General features: G+C 42.4%; 1 protein-coding gene across 1 annotated transcript; it reads left to right on the plus strand.

The window, feature by feature from the left end:
* Positions 1-1,517: 1,517 nt before the first annotated feature.
* Positions 1,518-22,214, plus strand: LOC123504898. The gene is given in 10 exon segments (XM_045255804.1): positions 1,518-1,654; positions 8,441-11,493; positions 11,590-13,493; positions 13,621-17,061; positions 17,064-18,387; positions 18,501-18,597; positions 18,907-19,072; positions 20,194-20,385; positions 20,538-20,644; positions 21,260-22,214. Coding segments are annotated over 9 exon segments (9,726 nt in total). The 5' UTR covers positions 1,518-1,654; positions 8,441-9,257; the 3' UTR covers positions 21,519-22,214.
* The last annotated feature ends 65 nt before the right edge of the window (positions 22,215-22,279 follow it).

A 22,279-nucleotide genomic window follows, 5' to 3' on the forward strand; every position in this document is an offset into this window, starting at 1 on the left:
GTAGTTACTGTGATATAGTTTAAAGTCTATTTAGGGCCTAAACTTGTGTTGCAGTTTGAAATCCCTCACCTCTAATAATCAAGTGGCCCCCACAATATAGTACAGTGGAACCATGCGTGCTTTGGGGTCCGAGGGGTCTCCAAGCGCACGGGTTCGAATCCTGTCCACGGTCCCGAGTGTAGGTTGGGCTTCTTCACTCGGGGCAACGGTTTCCTAGCGGGTGGGCTTTGAGATAGGAGGTACCCTAAAAAGTATCCCCTTTAGCCCATAAATTCCCGTGGACAGGATTCGAACCTCTAATAATCAAGTGGCCCCCACAATATAGTACAGTGGAACCATGCGTGATTTGGGGTCCGAGGGGTCTCCAAGCTCACGGGTTCGAATCCTGTCCACGGGAATTTATGGGCTAAAGGGGATACTTTTTAGGGTACCTCCTATCTCAAAGCCCACCCGCTAGGAAACCGTTGCCCCGAGTGAAGAAGCCCAACCTACACTCGGACCGTGGACAGGATTCGAACCCGTGCGCTTGGAGACCCCTCGGACCCCAAAGCACGCATGGTTCCACTGTACTATATTGTGGGGGCCACTTGATTATTAGAGGTGAGGGATTTCAAACTGCAACACAAGTTTAGGCCCTAAATAGACTTTAAACTATATCACAGTAACTACAGTATTAGATCAAACACATCTACAGTGACAAGCGTTCTACAGTTATTTCTTAGTTGTGAGAGAGTATATATGTTTCACAATATTACGAAAATACTTCATAAATTACTTTAATCTAAGTTTAGCATTTCATCATGACTCTACGTAGTCAATGCACGACCAATATAAGTTATTTTGTTGTTTATACATATTCAGTTGTATATAGTTCAGTCAACAAAGGAGTCGAGAACACCAGCCAGTGTCATGAGTTTGCGAATGATCACCACACAGAATACTAAAAACATCCTTTCTAGCTTTACATAAGGCGATGAAATACAGCTTTATTTATATATTTCATGTGATTTCATCCCCCCCTCTCTCTCTCTCTCTCTCTCTCTCTCTCTCTCTCTCTCTGTCTGTCTGTCTATCTATCTATCTCTATCTATCTATCTATCTATCTATCTATTTTTTGTCTTACACACACACACACACACACACACACACACACACACACACACACACACACACACACACACATGCAAACGAACACAAATACGTTGTAACTTCTTGAAACAACAACAAATATATCTCATAAAAAAAAAAAATCGAAAGAAAATATTGAACGAAGAATAGTAACCAGGCGCCACTGGACCACTAGAATAACGTGCATAATGTTTGTTTGCCTCAGTAAGTGGTAACATTCAAGTCCAGTGTAATTAAGCATTAATGTGTCGCAGTGGAGGCGCTGAGGACATGCGGCGTCACGGCGGAGAGAGACACGCATGAGGTATCCGCTGAGTGAGGGCTTAGGGAGGGAGAGCAGCCCCGTGTCATCATGGAGGGAGACGGTCATGAGGTATTAGCTGGAGGAGGGCTTAGAGAGGGGGAGCAGGCCCAATCGGTGACAAGTCAAGTGATGAGAACTAGCATGCCAGACAGACGGCCAGTGGAACCCAAGCAACACTTAGCACCATAACCTGTCCTCTCTCTTCGCCCCAGTACACTCTAGGTGGGTATACGCACTACTGCACCAGGCTACACTAAGCAGGGAGATCAGTAAGAGTGTTGCATGTGCTCCCAGATGAACTTTCCCGGTGGCTGTGAATTTGTGATCTAAATGTAGTCGCTTTTGCTTTATGCCAGTGATACGCACAAGATATAGAGGAGCTCAGAAAAAAAGTAAGTGGCGTCATGATGGAAAAAAGAAAAGTATGGTATTTTATTTATATATATATATATATATATATATATATATATATATATATATATATATATATATATATATATATATATATTTTATTTTTTTTTTATTCTAGGACAACGACAGAAAGTAATGTCATTTTCTATAGTTATCGACGGTCTTAAAAAGCATCAACACCCATTTGGATATTCAACGTCATTTTCATACACAACTACGGAGATCCCTTCCATGAATGTGCTACTCCTTTAGTCAGGAGTAGTGAGTTTTTTTTTCTACAGTGTGGTTTATGTAATCAAGGATAAGTAATGCGTATTATGATTAAATTTCTGCATTGCTAATTGAAATGCAACCAGCATAATATGCTGTCTTATGACTTATTTATCGCCTGATATTTAAGTTTTTCTCTACGTCTTTTCTTAAATGAAATAAGCGTCGAAGTGGTGTCAGCAACAATATTTCCTGCCATAGCGATGCGATGGTGTGGTTCTTATTTTGACATGCTATAGATTCTTCACTAGGATTGATTATCTTCAAGCCTGATTATCAGTCAGCTCTCTCTCTCTCTCTCTCTCTCTCTCTCTCTCTCTCTCTCTCTCTCTCTCTCATTGATGCTGCAGAATCCTCATAAAACTATCTGTGGAATCATGAAAGTACTTGAAAACCACGATAACTTTCACTAGACAAGAGGTACGTCGTCTTAATGTTTGGGAATGATGTTCAAGTGTTATTGGAATAAAATATTTTTTTCTCATTTTATTCCAGTAGTAGCACGATAGTTATTCAAAGTATCCTTCCGACCACAGTGAAGATGCTGGGTCATCTAGATCTGAGCGAAAGGGATCCTGAGGTTAGAGTAGAAACGTTGAGATCACAAGTCCCTCCTTCCCTTCTCACGAACAGTATAGGCGAGGAAATTCTTTGCAGTACGTGACTGTTCTCATAATACTTGGGTTGTCAAATAATAGAAATAATAGTAAAAAAAACTTCCTTGTGTAAAACATCTCAGACTGAATCATTAACATTTCCCTGAGAATTTCTATAATATTCCGCAAGGCTCTCTGTACCTACAATAATATTGATTACATAAATAAGAAAAATGCTTACAAGCTATGCATGTTTTGCCTTACATTCTTCGGTTGCATCACTACCTCAGAAAAAAAAAATGTTAAAAAGATAACATGGTTGAAAAGAGTTATTTTTAACTAACATTTCGTCTTTATACTCTTTTTTTCATCTTGATTCGACGCGTATCATTTGCCTTGCTTATGGTATTGTAACACTTTTAAGACTTACTTGAAGTCTACATTGCACACACACACACACACACACACACACATACGCCCGGTAGCTCAGTGGTTAGAGCGCTGGCTTCACAAGCCAGAGGACCGGGGTTCGATTCCCCCGGCCGGGTGGAGATATTTGGGTGTGTCTCCTTTCACGTGTAGCCCCTGTTCACCTAGCAGTGAGTAGGTACGGTATGTAAATCGAGGAGTTGTGACCTTGTTGTCCCGGTGTGTGGTGTGTGCCTGGTCTCTGGCCTATCCGAAGATCGGAAATAACGAGCTCTGAGCTTGTTCCGTAGGGTAACGTCTGGTTGTCTCGTCAGAGACTGCAGCAGATCAAACAGTGAAACACACAGACACACACACACACACACACACACACACACATGACATTATTCACTATTTATTACCATTACATATTCGAAATGTAAATGTGTGTGTGTGTGTGTGTGTGTGTGTGTGTGTGTGTGTGTGTGTGTGGGTTGGCGGGTCGGGGATTAGGGTTAGTATGCGTCATTTCATATAATATATAATCTAAGAAGAGTATAAACTAATCACGGGCCTATTATTGATGTCAATGTATACAATATTCTAAACTTAGCGGGAAGGACGTAGGGAGACATGGCAGAAGCGGAACGGATGTGAGTTTTGTGTTAGTACGTTTTATTAAGATACGGGTAAGGTGTGGGTGTGGGTGTGGGTGCAGATGTTGTTGCAGTTGTGATGTAAGTGCAGGTGCAGTGTGTGTGTGTGTGTGTGTGTGTGTGAGTGGGTTGGTGGGTGATAGTTATTTTCTTCACGTATACTAGTTGTTAATTCACACTATCTTAACATCGCAGTCCGTATTCTTAACTCAATGATTCGTTCTTCTATTACAACAAGTAATTTGAAAACCTACAAAGTTAGTAAATATGATTCCAATGGCGATGTTTTTCTCCTGTCGATTGCGCAGAATCTGTCAAACTGTTTGGAATCATACAAACACCCTTGAACACCACACCTAATAATTTCCATCCGATCCTGTTAAAAACCGCTGATGTAGTAGAGAACACAGAAACATTTAAAGATCACGACGCCGCAACCCACCACCCACCATCGCACACGTGTCAGTAACAATGACATGTTTACATCATAATCTCAAGACACGTATTGTAGTTGGCTTCACTCGTATGCACAGCTACTAACCTGCTTTTGAACTAATCCACTAACAAAAGATGAATACATACATAAGTAAATAAACGTGGAATGTAGGAGAGTGAAGAGAATGAAGAATAGTGGTGAGGTGGTGATGGTAGATAGTGGAGAGACAGCCACATGTGGAATGGTGTTAGCTAAGAGCTGGTTGTTGATGGTGGTTGTAGATATCTGATGAGTGGTGTTGGTGGTGGTGGTGATGGTAGTGGTGGTGATAATGGTGGTAGTAGTGGTGGTAGAGAGCATGCTTGAGCAGAGAAACAGATTTAGGGTGGTGGAAAATGTATAGATGATAAGAAAGAAAGAAAGAAAGATAAATGAATATATCTCCCGTTTCTTTCCTCTGAGTCACAGAAAGCTTTGCGCTGTTTTTCTCACGTCCCGTCTCCTCCGCAAAATCTTTACGAGCGAGAAGTTTTAGTGCGAGTGTGAGGCAGTATAATGATCGATGAGGAGAGTAGAGAGGAGTGGAATAGCACAGTAGTGGCCAGAGCATGGCGTGAATATGAGAACTGGGTAGCGGTGCTAACTGATCAGCGCTACTTAATGGATTCATATAAATTTTGCCATTTCTTTGTTCGTATTCTTGAAAGTTTTTGCGCTACATGACGATTACTTTTTATTAGGTGTCAGACGAGGTTAGTCTGGTTTCCAAAGACATTGGTATGGTCCTAGTGTTGCTTAAACAAGCTTTGGACCAGTGGCTCTTAACCCCGGGGCGGGGGAGGGGCGTCAGTTATTTCCATAGGCGACACGAACCTTTAGGGAGAAAAAGGAATTTTTCTGATTATATTTGTCATTCTCTTAACGAGAGCATAGTCAAGTAATGAGAAGTTTACGATAAATGCAAAAATATCGCCTTTTTCTTTTAAATCTGGGAGAGAATTATATATTCATAGCTGCAAGAAAGGCATAGAGGGAAGGACAAATTCCTTGAGGGAGCGTGGTAGTAAAAAGACTAAGAACCACTGTTCAAGACTGTCAGTAAGAAAAAAACACAAGAGCCTGCCTAGTCATTTAGTGAAATCTTTGCAAAATAGTTCTTTTGAAAACTCAAAGAGGCTGTCGCGTTCACCGACGGGTCAGTTCATTCACTCTTCATTTTTCATGACTCCACCGTTCGTCAACATTCATTCTAGTAATTAGTATCATGGTATTCCATGCACTTGCTTCTCACACAATTACATAGACTGCACATGAACAGGTCAGCTCGTGGTCCGAAAGACGTGCAACTCGGGTTTTGTTTTCAGTGCGTTGAGTAGGAGAATGAGGAATTGGAAAAGTTGTCATCAGTCAGTCACGCAATATCTCTCCCACGCAATACATAATAATCTAAACATAACTTTAATCAATGTCAAACTCCAAACTGTAAGAAAAACATCTTTGAATACCTCCAGTGTGTCATGTCTGCTGAGGCCATTTGTCAGATGACGATAAATAATGAGGCACAGAGACGTTACGTGACTACGTGCTCACCAGAGAAGACATGACTTAAACATCCTTGCTATCATGGTCAATCCTTCTCGAGAGGCGGGAGTCATGAAAGGGTACGATTGAAAGTCCCGTCAGTGATATGGAATGCGGTCATCAGAGTACTTCAGGCTGCAGGGACATCATTTAGCAACACTTGCATGAAACGTCTGCGTGAGGCTGCATTCAGCGAATCGTATTTGCTAGTCACCTCCTTTACAAGCAGCCATGATGACTGTAAATGTGCAGACAACAGGTACATCTCTCATAAGCGGATTAGGGGATTAAAATTAAACTCTACTCTATTTGTTAAAGAACTGAAATTAAGGACAGGACAGTCTGTACGTTTATGTTTGTACTCGTATTCACCTAGTTGTGACTTACTGGATAGGAGGAGCTAAGTTCTTACTGTTCCGTCTTCATAACTGTTTTTATCCAAACATTCCTTAAAGTCATGAATATTTCTTGCACCCACGACCTCTCCCTCCAGTGCATTCCATGCCTCATTGCTTCTATGAGGAAAGCTAAACTTCTTATGCTCCTTCTGCTGGTCCATCGTTGTTTTTAGTCTTGTTTCATGTTCTCTTGTTTCACCTTCGTTCATTACAAGTAGATCTTCCCTATCTTTTTTTTTTTTTTCAGTAGACTAAAGTGCAATCACCTCTCTCTCTCTCTCTCTCTCTCTCTCTCTCTCTCTCTCTCTCTCTCTCTCTCTCTCTCTCTCTCTCTCTCTCTCTCTCTCTCTCTCTCTCTCTCTCTCTCTCTCTCTCTCTCTCTCTCTCTCTCTTCTTTTCAAGGTTGGGAGTTGTATCCTAGCTAGTCTCTCATACACCAGATCTTTCAATTTTGGTATAATTTTATTTTGCTGTTATTTGGCCATTCTTATGTGGTGATCAAATTACTGCTGCATGTTTGAATTTTGGGCGTATCATTGTGGTAACTATGTATTTTCTTCACCATTTTTTCATCTGGACAAGCATTTCTTTATCATATTCGCTACATATGAAGCTTTTGGTATCTTAGAATGTGTAATAGCCTGTTCTCACAAACCACCGGTGCTACAAAGTACAGATGTTCTAATTTTAGTTGCACACTTATATGCGATCATGATATGATCATTTGTAACGCTCCTCTCGTTAAAGGAAGGTTAAAAATAAATGGAACGAATAAAAGTAGACACATCGATAGACTGCCAGACAGATAGACAGACAGACAGACAATAAAGTAGGCAGACAAACAAACGACAGACAGACACAGACAGATACATAGATAGATAGACGGATAGGTAGACGGACAGATAGACAGACAGGGATATATATATATATATATATATATATATATATATATATATATATATATATATATATATATATATATATATATATATATATATATATATATATATATATATATATATATATATATATATATATATATATATATATATATATATATATATATATATATATATATATATATATATATATATATATATATATATATATATATATATATATATATATATATATATATATATATATATATATATATATATATATATATATATATATATATATATATATATATATATATATATATATATATATATATATATATATATATATATATATATATATATATATATATATATATATATATATATATATATATATATATATATATATATATATATATATATATATATATATATATATATATATATATATATATATATATATATATATATATATATATATATATATATATATATATATATATATATATATATATATATATATATATATATATATATATATATATATATATATATATCAAGAGAGAGAGAGAGAGACCTCCTCGGAGGAAATCCAACTCCCTTTTTAATATTTTTATCTCAGCGATTAATAAATGCAAATATAATTCCTAGTTAAGAAAAACGAAAATAAGTCAGTAGTTGGTTATGCGATCACGAAGCCCATCACGGAAATCTTTAGTGACGTTCGCAAGTTCGCTCACATGATACAGTCACGTTGGTGTTGTAAGATTTTTTGGGTAATCAGGCTGACACTTGGATAATTATTGCAGTGGCCAGGATGAAGTATGTATACGGCATAGGTAATGAGAAAGAAGGAGCAAACTCATTTATTTTACACTCCTGCTCGAAATCATGCCGAGATTTCTTCAACTAAAGCTAAAATTCTTCCATTAATAGAAAGCGTCTAACATATTTGTCGGCCTTGTTATTACATGGTTCCCTTGTTCCTCACTGCACAATGCTTTCTACTTTCTCGCACCCTGTTATCTCCACCTCTGATGAAAACGTTAGATTCAGTATTCTTAGCCCTTCATCCCCTTTGCTAGTTAACTCTAAAACTCCGTCTGTTTTTGTATTTCCCAATATCCACAACTTAAACTTTTTAAGAGTGAGATTTCAAGACGCTTTCCTCATAATTGTAGATAATTTTTCTTCACTACTTTTTGAGAACTGGCACTGTCAGTAAACCTTTTTCTCACAGTTTTGTTGCCCTTCACTCGTACTCTTCTTACATAGAGAAAAATTAACTTGGTCCCTGATATTCACTCCATAATTTTAAGTCATTAGAGCTTTACAATGACACGTTGCAATTCAAGATTTCTTTTATTCCAGGGGGCCTGTTGCAGGGACAGGTAAGTTGGTGGTGTGACTGACGCAGGCGACCAGCGCAGGCAAAGGGTGTAAGTCCTTTCCTGCCAGAACGTCATCATCTCCAGTCACCCTTTACACTGGCACTGGCACTTGACATCTGCACCTGTTCATTGAAATATCATGTTTAACCCCAACCTGGAATACCAAAGTGGATAATTTTGTTGGATTAATACAGCACTATTGACGATCAGAAGTCTCATTTTTAGAAAATTGAAAAATTATTAGTGTTCAAGACACATAAGCTGAAAAATACCAAGTGCTAAAGGTTACTTACTGCAATAACATCTATAAACTAACATCTTGATCATTGTACTCTGGCATTTCTATACATAACATGTGTAAATGAGGCTGCTGGCAGTTACTCGGAAGGCTTGCCATAATTATAAATGACGAATTAATTTGCTCCTCAAAATCTGACTGTTTCATCTGGTATGGAAGATTTCAAGGATTCACGTCGGAACAGTTCTAGGGGAAACAGTTTGAATGAAGATCCTAAAATTCAGACGAGAGATGAAGACATAAATATCTCAAGGCCTTCCCAAAAAGAGTCAAACACAGGATCTTTTGATAATGGAATTCCTAGCATTCAGATTTACGATGCCAGCGATGACGATGGAAGGAAGAATCGTCCAGAGTCACTCATGAGAAGAAAATCTAGTACAGGGTCCATGAAAAGAAAAGAAATGATGAGGACAATAATCAAGCAAAGGACGAGAAGCAACTGGACCAAGAGGACAATTCTTCAGCTGGGTATCTACTTCCTGACCTTGAGGAATACATGAATACACCGAGAAGAAGTTCAAAGGGTGATGATAAACAAGAAAGCCCTATCCGCACCCCTGTCACTCAGATAAGTAACAGATCACCACGAGGATCTATCAGTGCTTTTTCCACGAGCACGGAGCGTCGCAGGTCAGTTAATGATATATCGTTCAATATTCAGCCTCGCAAATCGATTACTGAGATGACTCCTAAGATGCAGAAACAGATAGCAAAATTCGAAAATTCTTATCCTGAAGAAGAGATTGGAGAAGCAGCCCAGATTAGAGTGGAAACTAATCGTCGAAGCTCCCGGAATATAGACGATGTTTCTGATTATAGAAGACGAAGATCATCAACAAAAGATGAGGGTTTTGACCTGACTCGACGAAGGTCCTCAACGAGAGATGAAGCTCTAGATCTTAACCGACGAAGGTCATCAACTAGGGACGAAATTATTGATCCTAATCGACGATCATTAAATAGAGACGAGACATTTTATCCTCAGCAACGAAGGTCATCAACTAAAGATGAGATTCTTGAGCCTAATAGACGAAGATCATCAACAAAAGACGAAGATATAGATCTTAATCGACGAAAATCATCTACTAGAGACGAGAATTTTTATCCTAACCAGAGAATGTCATCAATGAGAGACCAAGTTCCTAACCCTGGCCGAAAGTCATCAACAAGAAATGAACCTGATTCGAATAGCAGGAAATTATCAACTGATTACGAAAGTGTTTATTTGGACCAACACAAGTCATCAACCAGAAATGACAGTGTTGATGAGGATGACACAAGGATATCAACTGAAAGAAGAAAATCGTCAACAAGAGATGATGTTCTAGTCTATGGTCGTCGAAAGTCTTCAGCTGGAGGTGACATTGTCTACATTGATCAGAGGAGACTTTCGTCAAAGGAAAATTTACCAGGTATGGAACGTCGCCCTTCACTTAAAGAAAAGGTGACTACTATTGAAAAGAACTGGATTATCAGTGAGAACATTGATGCTCTTGAGCGTCGTTTGTCAAACCAGAATCCTGAAGTTGAGCCTGAATCAGAAGGTAAAGCATCTGAGACTCCTGAGGTACCTGTAATACAAGTGCGGAGATTCAGTGATCTAGTTGATGAAGATTATATTAATGTAGATGATGAGGAATTAGAGGAACAGTTCCGTAAATCCATGACACCATATTTGAAATACCGTAAATCAGTTTCAGATCTAGAACCTTATCTTCAACACCAGGAAGAAATAACTAAAATGACACCTGAGATAAAAACAATGATGGAAGTTAATGAGATGAGTTCAGAAAACGAATTTGGAGAATCTGTAAACAATAGATCTCCACCTCTTTTGTCTGAAAATCTCACAGAAGATAGAAGTCCCCAAGAAACAGCTGATGATTCAAAGCTCAATGAAGAAACACTTAATTATTTGGTTCGACGGTTCAGTAGTCAGCCAATCCCTGACCACAAATCTCTGCAACCTGATATTATTCCATGGGATGGTGACAACTCTCATGATGTTTCACCAGATACCAAAGAAAATGATAACAATGTACTTAAGGAAGTAATGACACTACCTCGTAGAAGGTCTTCAATAGTATTAGAGGAAAGGTGGTCTAAAAGAAACTCACAAGCAGAACAAGAAAGTTCTCCATTTAAGAAGCCTACAGAAGATCTTGAAAGTTTATCATCCATAGATACTTCACCTCACATTGAAGATAGCTTGCTTACTGCAAGTTCGTCAATAGGACATGATTCATATGCAGAGCAGGGTGCCCGCTCACCAAGGGGTTCATCAACAGGACAGGAATCCCACTCACCGAGAGGATCTTACTTGTCACCTGATGAGCTAGAAGTACCAATAAGGGAAGACCAAAGACGAAAATCACTAACTACCACATTCTTTGATTTTGTTGTACGTCGGCTCAGTGCACAAGTAGACGAGGGGATAGATATCATGCCACAAGAAAATGATACTGACGACAGTGAAAGGGAAGAACAGAGAGGAGAAACAGTGGTTAGAGGGATGAATAATCATAGGAATGGGTATAAAGAAGAGCAGGATTCGGATCACTGGATGGAACCGAAAGTAGAAAAGCAAAAATCACTAAATGATGATTCAAGACGTAGGTCAACAGAATTTAAGAAACGCTCTTCAGGAAGCCCATCAGCAGGACTTGAGGCACGTTCACCAAGAGGCTCATCAGCAGGACTTGACGCACGTTCACCAAGGAGCTCATCAGCAGGACTTCATGCACGTTCACCTTCAGCAGGACTTGAGGCACGTTCACCAAGAGGCTCATCAGCAGAACTTGATGCACGTTCACCAAGCTCATCAGCAGGACTTGATGCACGTTCACCAAGGGGCTCATCAGCAGGACTGGATTCTTATTCACCTTGGGAGTCATTAGCAGGAATTGAAACTGTTTCACCTAGGGCCTCTTCAGCAGGACTCGAGACACGTTCTCCAAGGAGGTCTTCAGCAGGGCTTGAGGCTGTTTCACCAAGAAGCTCATCAGCAGGAGTGGAAATTCGTTCACCTAAAAGCTCATCACCAGACCTAGAAACTCATTCATCAAGAGGTTTCTCAGCAGAACTTGAGGCACGTTCACCTAGGGGATCAACAGCAGGACTTGAGGCACGTTCACTTAGAGGATCAACAGCAGGACTTGAGGCACGTTCACCTAGAGGATCAACAGCAGGACTTGAGACACGTTCACCTAGAGGATCAACAGCAGGACTTGAGGCACGTTCACCTAGGGGATCAGCAGGACTTGAGACACGTTCACCAAGGGGATCATCAGCAGGACTTGAGGCACGTTCACCAAGGGGATCATCAGCAGGACTTGAGGCACGTTCACCTAGAGACTCGCCAGCAGAACTTGAGGCACGTTCACCTAGAGGCTCATTAGCAGGAATAGAGACTCGTTCACCTAGGGACTCAGCAGCAGAACTTGAGGCACGTTCACCTCGGGGATCGTCAGCAGGACTTGAGGCACGTTCATCTAGGGGCTCGTCAGCAGGACTTGACGCACGTTCACCAAGGGGCTCATCAGCAGGACTTCATGCACGTTCACCAAGGGGATCATCAGCAGGACTTGAGGCACGTTCACCAAGAGGCTCATCAGCAGAATTTGATGCACGTTCACCAAGGGGCTCATCAGCAGGACTTGATGCACGTTCACCAAGGGGCTCATCAGCAGGACTGGACTCTTATTCACCTTGGGAGTCATTAGCAGGAATTGAAACTGTTTCACCTAGGGCCTCTTCAACAGGACTCGAGACACGTTCTCCAAGGAGCTCTTCAGCAGGGCTTGAGGCTGTTTCACCAAGAGGCTCATCAGCAGGAGTGGAAATTCGTTCACCTAGAAGCTCATCACCAGACCTAGAGACTCATTCATCAAGAGGTTTCTCAGCAGAACTTGAGGCACGTTCACCTAGGGGATCAACAGCAGGACTTGAGGCACGTTCACCTAGAGGATCAACAGCAGGACTTGAGGTACGTTCACCTAGGGGATCAGCAGGACTTGAGGCACGTTCACCAAGGGGATCATCAGCAGGACTTGAGGCACGTTCACCAAGGGGATCATCAGCAGGACTTGAGGCACGTTCACCTAGAGACTCGCCAGCAGAACTTGAGGCACGTTCACCTAGAGGCTCATTAGCAGGAATAGAGACTCGTTCACCTAGGGACTCAGCAGCAGAACTTGAGGCACGTTCACCTCGGGGATCGTCAGCAGGACTTGAGGCACGTTCATCTAGGGGCTCGTCAGCAGGACTTCAGGTACGTTCACCTAGGGCCTCATCAGCAGGAATAGAGACTCGTTCACCTAGGGGCTCGTCAGCAGGACTGGAGACTCATTCACCTAGGGGCTCGTCAGCAGGACTGGAGACTCGTTCACCTAGGGACTCGTTAGCAGGACTGGAGACTCGTTCACCTAGGAGATCGTCAGCAGGACTGGAGACTCGTTCACCTAGGGATCGTCAGCAGGACTGGAGACTCGTCCACCTAGGGACTCGTCAGCAGGACTGGAGACTCTTTCATCTACGGATTCGTCAGCAGAACTGGAGACTTGGTCACCTAGGGGCTCATCAGCAGGACTGGAAACTCGTTCACCTAGGGGCTCATCAGCAGGACTGGAAACTCATTCACCTAGGGACTCATCAGCAGGAATGGAGACTCGTTCACCAAGGAGCTCATCAGCAGGAATTGAGGCACGTTCACGAACGGGCTCATCAGCAGGTCTAGACTCTCATTCACCTTGGGAGTCATCAGCAGGACTTGAAGCTGTTTCACCTAGGAGCTCATCAGCAGGACTTGAGACACGTTCTCCTAGGGACTCGCCAGCAGAACTTGAGGCACGTTCACCTAGAGACTCGTTAGCAGGAATAGAGACTTTTCACCTAGGGACTCGCCAGCAGAACTTGAGGCACGTTCACCTCGGGGATCGTCAGCGGGACTTGAGGCACGTTCACCTAGGGACTCGCCAGCAGAACTTGGGGCACGTTCTCCAAGGGGCTCGTCAGCAGGACTTGAAGCACGTTCATCTAGGGCCTCATCAGCAGGAATAGAGACTCATTCACCAAGGAGCTCATCAGTAGGACTGGAGCCTTGGTCACCTAGGGTCTCGTCAGCAGGATTGGACACTCGTTCACCTAGAGACTCGTCAGCAGGACTGGAGACTCGTTCACTTAGAAGCGCGTCAGCAGGAGTGGAGACTCGTTCACCTAGGGGCTCATCAGCCGGATTGGAGACTCGTTCACCTAGGGGTTCATCAGCAGGACTGGAGACTCGTCCACCTAGGGACTCGTCAGCAGGACTGGAGATTCATTCACCTACGGACTCGTCAGCAGGACTGGAGACTCGTTCACCTAGGGGCTCATCAGCAGGACTGGAGATTCGTTCACCTAGGGGCTCAACAGCAGGACTGGAGACTCGTTCACCTAGGGGCTCATCAGTAGAACTGGAGAATCGTTCGCCTAGGGACTCGTCAGCAGGACTTGAGACACATTCAGCAAGGGGCTCGTCAGCAGGACTTGAAGCACGTTCACCAAGGAGCTCATCAGCAGGACTTGATGCACGTTCACCAAGGGGCTCATCAGCAGGACTGGACTCTCATTCACCTTGGAAGTCATCAGCAGGACTTGAAGCTGTTTCACCTAGGGCCTCTTCAGCAGGACTTGAGAAACGTTCTCCAAGGAGCTCTTCAGCAGGGCTTGAGGCTGTTTCAACAAGAAGCTCATCAGCAGGAGTGGAAATTCGTTCACCTAGAAGCTCATCAGCAGAAATAGAGACTCATTTACCTAGTGGTTTCTCAGCAGGACTTGAGGTACGTTCACCTAGGGGATCAACAGCAGGACTTGAGGCACGTTCACCGAGGGGCTCAACAGCAGGACTTGAGACACATTCACCAAGGAGCTCATCAACAGGACTTGAGGCACGTTCACCTAGGGGCTCATCATCAGGACTGGACTCTCATTCACCTTGGGAGACATCAGCAGGACTTGAAGCTGTTTCACCTAGGGGCTCATCAGCAGGACTTGAGACACGTTCTCCTAGGGACTCGCCAGCAGAACTTGAGGCACGTTCATTTCCGGGTTCATCAGCAGGATTTGAGGCACGTTCACCTAGGAGCTCGTCAGTAGGATTGGAGACTAGTTCACCTTGGGGCTCGTCAGAAGGACTGGAGATTCGTTCACCTACGGACTCTTCAGCAGGACTGGAGGCTCGTTCACCTAGGGGCTCGTCAGCAGGACTGGAGACTCGTTCACCTAGGGGCTCGTCAGCAGGACTGGAGACTCGTTCACCTAGGGGATCGTCAGCAGGACTGGAGACTAGTTCAAATAGGGGCTCGTCAGCAGGACTTGAGGCCCGTTCACCTCGGGGCTCATCAGCAGGACTTCAGGCACGTTCATCTTGGGGCTCATCAGCAGGACTTGAGGCACGTTCACCTAGGGGCTCTTCAACAGGAATAGAGACTCGTTCACCTAGGGGATCGTCAGATGGACTGGAGACTCGTTCACCTAGGGACTCATCAGCAGGACTTGAGACACCTTCACCAAGGGGCTCATCGGCAGGACTTGAGACTCGTTCACCTAGAGGATCGTCAGCAGGACTGGAGACTCGTTCACCTAGGGGGTCATCAGCAGGACTTGAGGCACATTCACCATGGGGCTCATCAGCAGGTCTGGAAGACCATTCAGAAAGGCGTTCATCAGGTTTGACAGAAATTTACTCATCTTCTCAAGGAAGAACAGATGATCTGTTGTCTGTGCCACAGGAAATACCATTAAGTAGGGAACCTCGGAAATCCATAGGCATGGAAATGTTCAATTATTTGGTGCGTCGTTTTAGTGGTATGGAACCACCTCCTGATAATCTTGTTGAGAAAAGTTATGACAAAGGAACTAAAGATATTGCAGCAGGTAAAGATTTTTTAAAAGCATCATCTACTGAAAATATTGGAACTATGAAGGACAATGAACAATTCAGCTCTCTCATTGATGAAGAATTGCAGGTCTCTGATGATTCTGATTCTGACCTTGAAATGACATGGACTGTTAATGAACCTAAGGAAGAAGGAGAAAATCAAGAGGATGAAAAGTATTATTCAGACATCAGTGAAGGAGAAGAAAAGCTTTCTCTGGAGCTGCTGGATTCTCATGAACAAAGACAGAGATCGATTGGGAGATCTCAGGATGGGTTAAATTCAAGAAAAGTTAAAGTCTCTGACATCAAGGAAGCAACAGATTCCTTCAATATTTCACAAGGAGAAATATTAAACCTCTCAACTAGAAGTTCGTCAGCGTTGCTTGAGCCTCATCAACCAAGAGCTTCATCAGCAGAACTTGAAGCAAATTCATCTAGAAGTTCATCAGCAGAACTTGAAGAAATATCACCAAAGTGTTCATCAGAAGGACTTGAGACACATTCACCTAGGGGCTCGTCAGCAGGACTTGAGGCACGTTCACCTAGGGGCTCATCAGCAGGACTTGAGGTACGTTCACCTAGAGTCTCGTCAGCAGGACTTGAGCCACATTCACCAAGGGGATCATCAGCAGGACTTGAGGCACGCCCACCTAGGGGCTCATCAACAGGACTTGAGGCACGCTCACCTAGGGGTTCATCAGCAGGACTTGAAGCATGTTCACCTAAGGGCTCGTCAGCAGGACTTGAGGCAGGTTCACCTATGGGATCATCAGCAGGACTTGAGGCACGCTCACTTAGGGGCTCGTCAACAGGACTTGAGACACGTTCACCTAGGGGCTCGTCACCAGGACTTGAGGCACGTTCACCAAGGGGATCATCAGCAGGACTTGAGGCACGCTCACCTAGGGGCTCGTCCACAGGACTTGAGGCACGCTCACCTAGGGGCTCATCAGCAGGACTTGAGGCACGTTCACCAAGGGATCATCAGCAGGACTTGAGGCACGCTCACCTAGGGGCTCGTCAACAGGACTTGAGGCACGTTCACCAAGGGTCTCATCAGCAGGACTTGAGGCACGTTCACCAAGGGGATCATCAGCAGGATTTGAGGCACGTTCACCTAGGGGCTCGTCAGCAGGATTTGAGGCACGTTCACCTAGGGGCTCTTCAGCAGGACTGGAGACTCGTTCCCGTAGGAGCTCGTCAGCAGGACTGGAGACTCATTCACCTAGGGACTCGCCAGCAGAACTGGAGACTCGTTCACCTAGGGGCTCGTCAGCAGGACTGGAGATTCGTTCACGTAGGGACTCGTCAGCAGGATTTCCGGCACGTTCACCTAGGAGCTCGTCAGCAGGATTGGAGACTAGTTCACCTTGGGGCTCATCAGAAGGTCTGGAGACTCGTTCACCTAAGGACTCGTCAGCAGGATCTGAGATTCGTTCACCTAGGGGCTCGTTAGCAGGACTGGAGACTCGTTCACCTAGGGGCTCGTCAGCAGGACTGGAGACTCGTTCACCTAGGGGATCGTCAGCAGGACTGGAGACTAGTTCACCTAGGGGTTCGTCAGCAGGACTTGAGGCACGTTCACCTAGGGGGTCGTCAGCAGGACTTGAGGCACATTCACCATGGGGCTCATCAGCAGGTCTGGAAGACCATTCAGAAAGGCGTTCATCAAGTTTGACAGAAATTTACTCATCTTCTCAAGGAAGAACAGATGATCTGTTGTCTGTACCACAGGAAATACCAGTAAGTAGGGAACCTCGAAAATCCATAGGCATGGAAATGTTCAATTATTTGGTGCGTCGTTTCAGTGGTATGGAACCACCTCCTGATGATCTTGTTGAGAAAAGTTATGACAAAGGTACTAAAGATACTGCAGCAGTTAAAGATTTTTCAAAGGAAACATCTACTGAAGATACTGAAACTATAGAGAATATTGTCTTGTCTCATAGTGATGAAGAAATACAAGTCTCAGATGAGTCTGGTTCTGAACTTGAAATGACATGGACAGTCAATGAAGCAGAGCACGAAGAATTGCTTCCATCTACTAATAAACTGCAACATTCTGTAAGTGGAAGTTCTGAAACAGATGATGGCATGCTGCCTGATCATTTTGGATCTCTCATTTCAGAACAACCTGAACATGAGAGAGATGGACCCCTTAGGTCTATTGGCTCAGGCTTGTTGAACACTTTGCGTCGGTTGAGTGGTGCTGGACAAGAAGACAACATAAAAGGGGAACAATACCTAAAGGACGACAGGTCTAGTCCCTATCTGCAGTCACAAAGGGGATCTAGAGGTAGCTCTAAGTCTATACCTCATAGTGATATTAAGTCAGATGGAAAACTCCGTAGATCAAGTATAAGATCAGAAGAAATAGAGATGGACAGTGAAGAATTAAAATCAGATACTGAAGACTTTAGCGACATGTGGGTCATAAAGAAAATAAATGGGATTGCTCCACCAGGAGTCACCAATCTTACCACTGAAAGGGATTTGGAAGAATTGATAACTGAATATTACCAACTGGATCTTGAGACAGGAGATTTGTATTGCTATGAGATGCCGGGTGTTTACTCAGTTCTGTGTCACCACTTCTTCACCACTTTGGGTGGAGAGGACTTCGATGTGATAGACTTGGAACTGAACCCTGTTTCTCAGGATTCAGTGAAGGCCATCGACAAGGAAGATTCCCTACCACTTAAATCTTTAGGTATAAACTTTCTCAGTGTTTGAGATAAGCTCTATAAATGACCATGTTGTCTATTTTTTCTTAAAGGGAGAGTATGTGTTACAATCTAGCTAATATTATAATCAACGTTACAGGGAGACAACTGATGGATTCTGTCAATCATCTGGAAGTTTCTAGAGGGTGGGCTACAATGGAAAGCTTCAGCCAGGGCAAGAAAAAATCTGTTGAAGAGTAAGTTGTCTTCCAACATACATGTGAATCAACCATTCACTATTTATTAGTTGTCTTTAGATTTGCAAATTATGATCATGTATTGGATTTAGAACCTCAAGAGAAAATTGGTACACTGTACTCCAACGCAAAAATCGATTTAATTTTTTTTTTTTTTTTATACCTTTACCTACTTTGTTGAACTGGTCTTCCTAATTTTTTGTCTTTTTATTTCGAGGCCACATTTTTGGAGCAGGCAACATTTACAGAATGCATGTTCTGATCCATCCATCAGTATGCCCATATCATGCAGACTTCCTGTGCTTACAGCGTAACCGCCGTCACATTTTGTGGATGTGGCTTCCTAGGTGTTTATTTAGTGGGTGCAGCGACTTACATGCAGCAGCATACACCCAAGATTCTAAGAGGGCGCCTGGGAGGCTCGTCTGTGGGATCCCTGATAGCCACTTGTCTGGTGTGTGATGTGCCCCTTGAGGTAAGTACTGAGATCCTGTTACCAACTCGTCTGGCAATTAAAGGCGTTTTCAGTTCGCCTATGTGGGCGTTCGCCCACATAGGCGAACGCCTTTGGAAGGTGTTTGCTTGTGTTCGCTCTCAGAGTCACGTGATAGCGAACACTGACGCTGATTGGCTGCCCATATTGCGCTTATTTTCGCCACCAAAACCCCTGATTCCCCACAAGCCCCCAAGCTTGTTTGGGGGGAGTGGGGGAATGGAGGGGAAGGGAGGGACAGGCTTGTTATAAAGAATTACCAACAGTTTCTTTTACACTTAACAGATTGACCTGTGACAAGATGTTTTTGAACAAGGTAGATGCAGATCTGCTACAAAAATCATTTGGACATGTGCATCCAGCCTCTACCGCGTGTACCAGGGCCGTCAGAAAATATTCCCTGCAGAAATTAAATGTGTAATGTTTTATTTGAGCCTTGCCTTCAATTATCCCATTTCCATAATAATATCTTTACATTACGTTGGAATGAGGCTATCTCAGCTTGGCGTGATCCTGCGACTAGTGTACAATAGTTTTTTTTTTTTTTTTTTCCGGCGAGCGACGAGGGAGACTCGTCTGGCAGTGTTAGTCGTTTTCGGTAGAAGCGTTCGCGTATATGGGCGAACGCTTCTGGACTGTTCGCCTTCCACAAAGTGCTACTGAAAATGCCTTAAATCTTTCTTGCACCTGGCTAACCATAACTGCATACTTTTCTGGCAGCCAATAATTATTCACATTCATCTAGGTCCAAAATCACCACAATTGGCTACTTGTGTTGATCACAAATATTTACGACTATTTACTATGTAAAATCTCAATACTCACCCAGACTGAAAAAAAAAATCAACCAATCAACAAGTCAATGAATTTTTGCAGGCCTATATATTTCTCCTCTCTCCCTACATGAATTAATGCTCATATATCACGGTGTCTACAAGCTTGTTTATAACTTCAACTTTAAAACCATGTAGTTCTAAGCACTGCTGGAGCAACACTGAAAATTTGTCTGTTTGTTTGTTTCTTTGAAGACATTTCCCGGCCTCTTTCCAACAAGGATAATTTCAGATAGATTATAAAGATGGTACGTTTGTTTTGTACTACAGGTGGTGCGGAAGTCCATCATCGAGACAGCAAAGGCATCGCGAGAATACATTTTAGGAGCGTTTAATCCCTTCTTCCCTCTTGAAGAACCGTTACTGAGAAGCTTGCTTGAGCTGCTCCCAGAAGACGCCCACATCCGGGCTTCTGGCAGACTGTACCTCTCCCTTACTCGCGCCACCACCCTAACCAATGAGGTATAACTACTATTTAGTACTTCTTAGTAAGCTTTCTGCAAGTACCTATTTTTGAGCATTTGTTGGCTATACATCATCGTATTAATTATGGACATGGAATTTTACAGTGATCGGTTTCATTGGTTATGCGTACTTGCCTATCCCCTCTGTAGGTGGTTTCTCAGTACGACTCACGAGACGAACTGCTTCGTGCCGTGTTGTGCTGTTGTTTCTTACCGGGAGTGTCTGGCTTCACTGTCCCCACTTTTCAAGGTCGCAAGTAAGTATCCAAAACCTTAAGAATTCATGAAAAAAGTAGTAATAACAATAAATAAATGAATAAACAAATAATGATAATAATAATAATGATGATACTACTACTACTATTATGATAAATAATACCTAATAATGATGATGACAATAATAATAATAATAATAATAAGGCTAATAATAATAATAGTAATAAGGCTAATAATAATAATAATAATAATAATAATAATAATAATAATAAAAAAAAAAAAATAATAATAATAATACATCAAAGGAATGAATAAATAGAAATTAGCTTATTTAATCGCCGTGATGCAGTGGAACCATGCGTGCTTTGGGGTCCAAGGGGTCTCCAAGCGCACGGGTTCGAATCCTGTCCACGGTCCGAGTGCAGGTTGGGCTTCCTCACTCAGGGCAAGGGTTTCCTTGCGGGTGGGCTTGAGATAGAAGGTACCACACAAAGTATCCCCTTTAGCCCATAAATGTCCGTGAAAAGCCCACACGGTGTGTGTATATATATATATATATATATATATATATATATATATATATATATATATATATATATATATAATTACCTATTGAAATTGTTATTTATTCATTTATTATTGATACATTTTTTCAGATACATAGACGGTGGCATGAGCAACAACATGCCTCTTAAAGGTCCCTTCACCATCAGTGTCAACGCTTTTGCTGGAGGGTTTGACATCTGCCCTGAGGAGCCAAACAGCTATGGACCTACCTCGGCCTTCAATCAGACAATAGAGATGTCCGCTGATAACCTTCGAAAGTTCTTTGAGGCGCTATTGCCACCAACTGATCTTGACGCTTATTATGCTCAAGGTTATGACGATGCAAAGAAATATTTTTCCAGTCAATAGGATTTAGGAAGGTTAAGACAACACTGATCGAGTCAGTGGCAGAAGCTTATAAAATTTTACAGAAATGCAGCTTCCGGGCATTTCAACTTCTTTAATCACGTACACTAATCGTTTGACGCTTTATCATTTGAAGCAGTAGGTTAAGCCTCAACAAATTAATATACTAGTATATTTTGCACCTTTTTGCAGTAATGAAAGATAACGCTTATTTAAATTAAGCATACACAAAAATATCTCGAAAGGGTTTACTTGACTAATTTCTATTGCTAGGCTTTCTAGAATATGAAGTGAAAGGAAGTTATAATTATCTCTAATCATAATTACGATATCTTACGTGAAGTTTCTCAACTAAGTATTTGATATAGCATGACAACACTGGACTCATTCATGCTCTATTTGAAGAGAGAGAGAGAGAGAGAGAGAGAGAGAGAGAGAGAGAGAGAGAGAGAGAGAGAGAGAGAGAGAGAGAGAATGCTCTAATAATTATACTTTTCAATTATTGTAAGCAACTGCCCCAAATAAAATATAACACCTTCATAGTGCAGTAAATCAACTCAAGAACAAACCATTTTAGCTCAATCACCTAACTAGATATATCAGGAAATTTAAATATTCTGGATATATTGTGTACAAAGAAGTAAATGTTGATATATTAATCTACACCTCTTCCATCAATAAATAATCTTTGAACTTACATATACACTTGCACCTTTTTGTTCCCCCTTCAGACACAATTGTAATGCTAATATACTGACACATAT

Source organism: Portunus trituberculatus, chromosome 17, assembly GCF_017591435.1.
Source record: "Portunus trituberculatus isolate SZX2019 chromosome 17, ASM1759143v1, whole genome shotgun sequence".
NCBI classification, from domain to species: Eukaryota; Metazoa; Arthropoda; class Malacostraca; order Decapoda; family Portunidae; genus Portunus; species Portunus trituberculatus.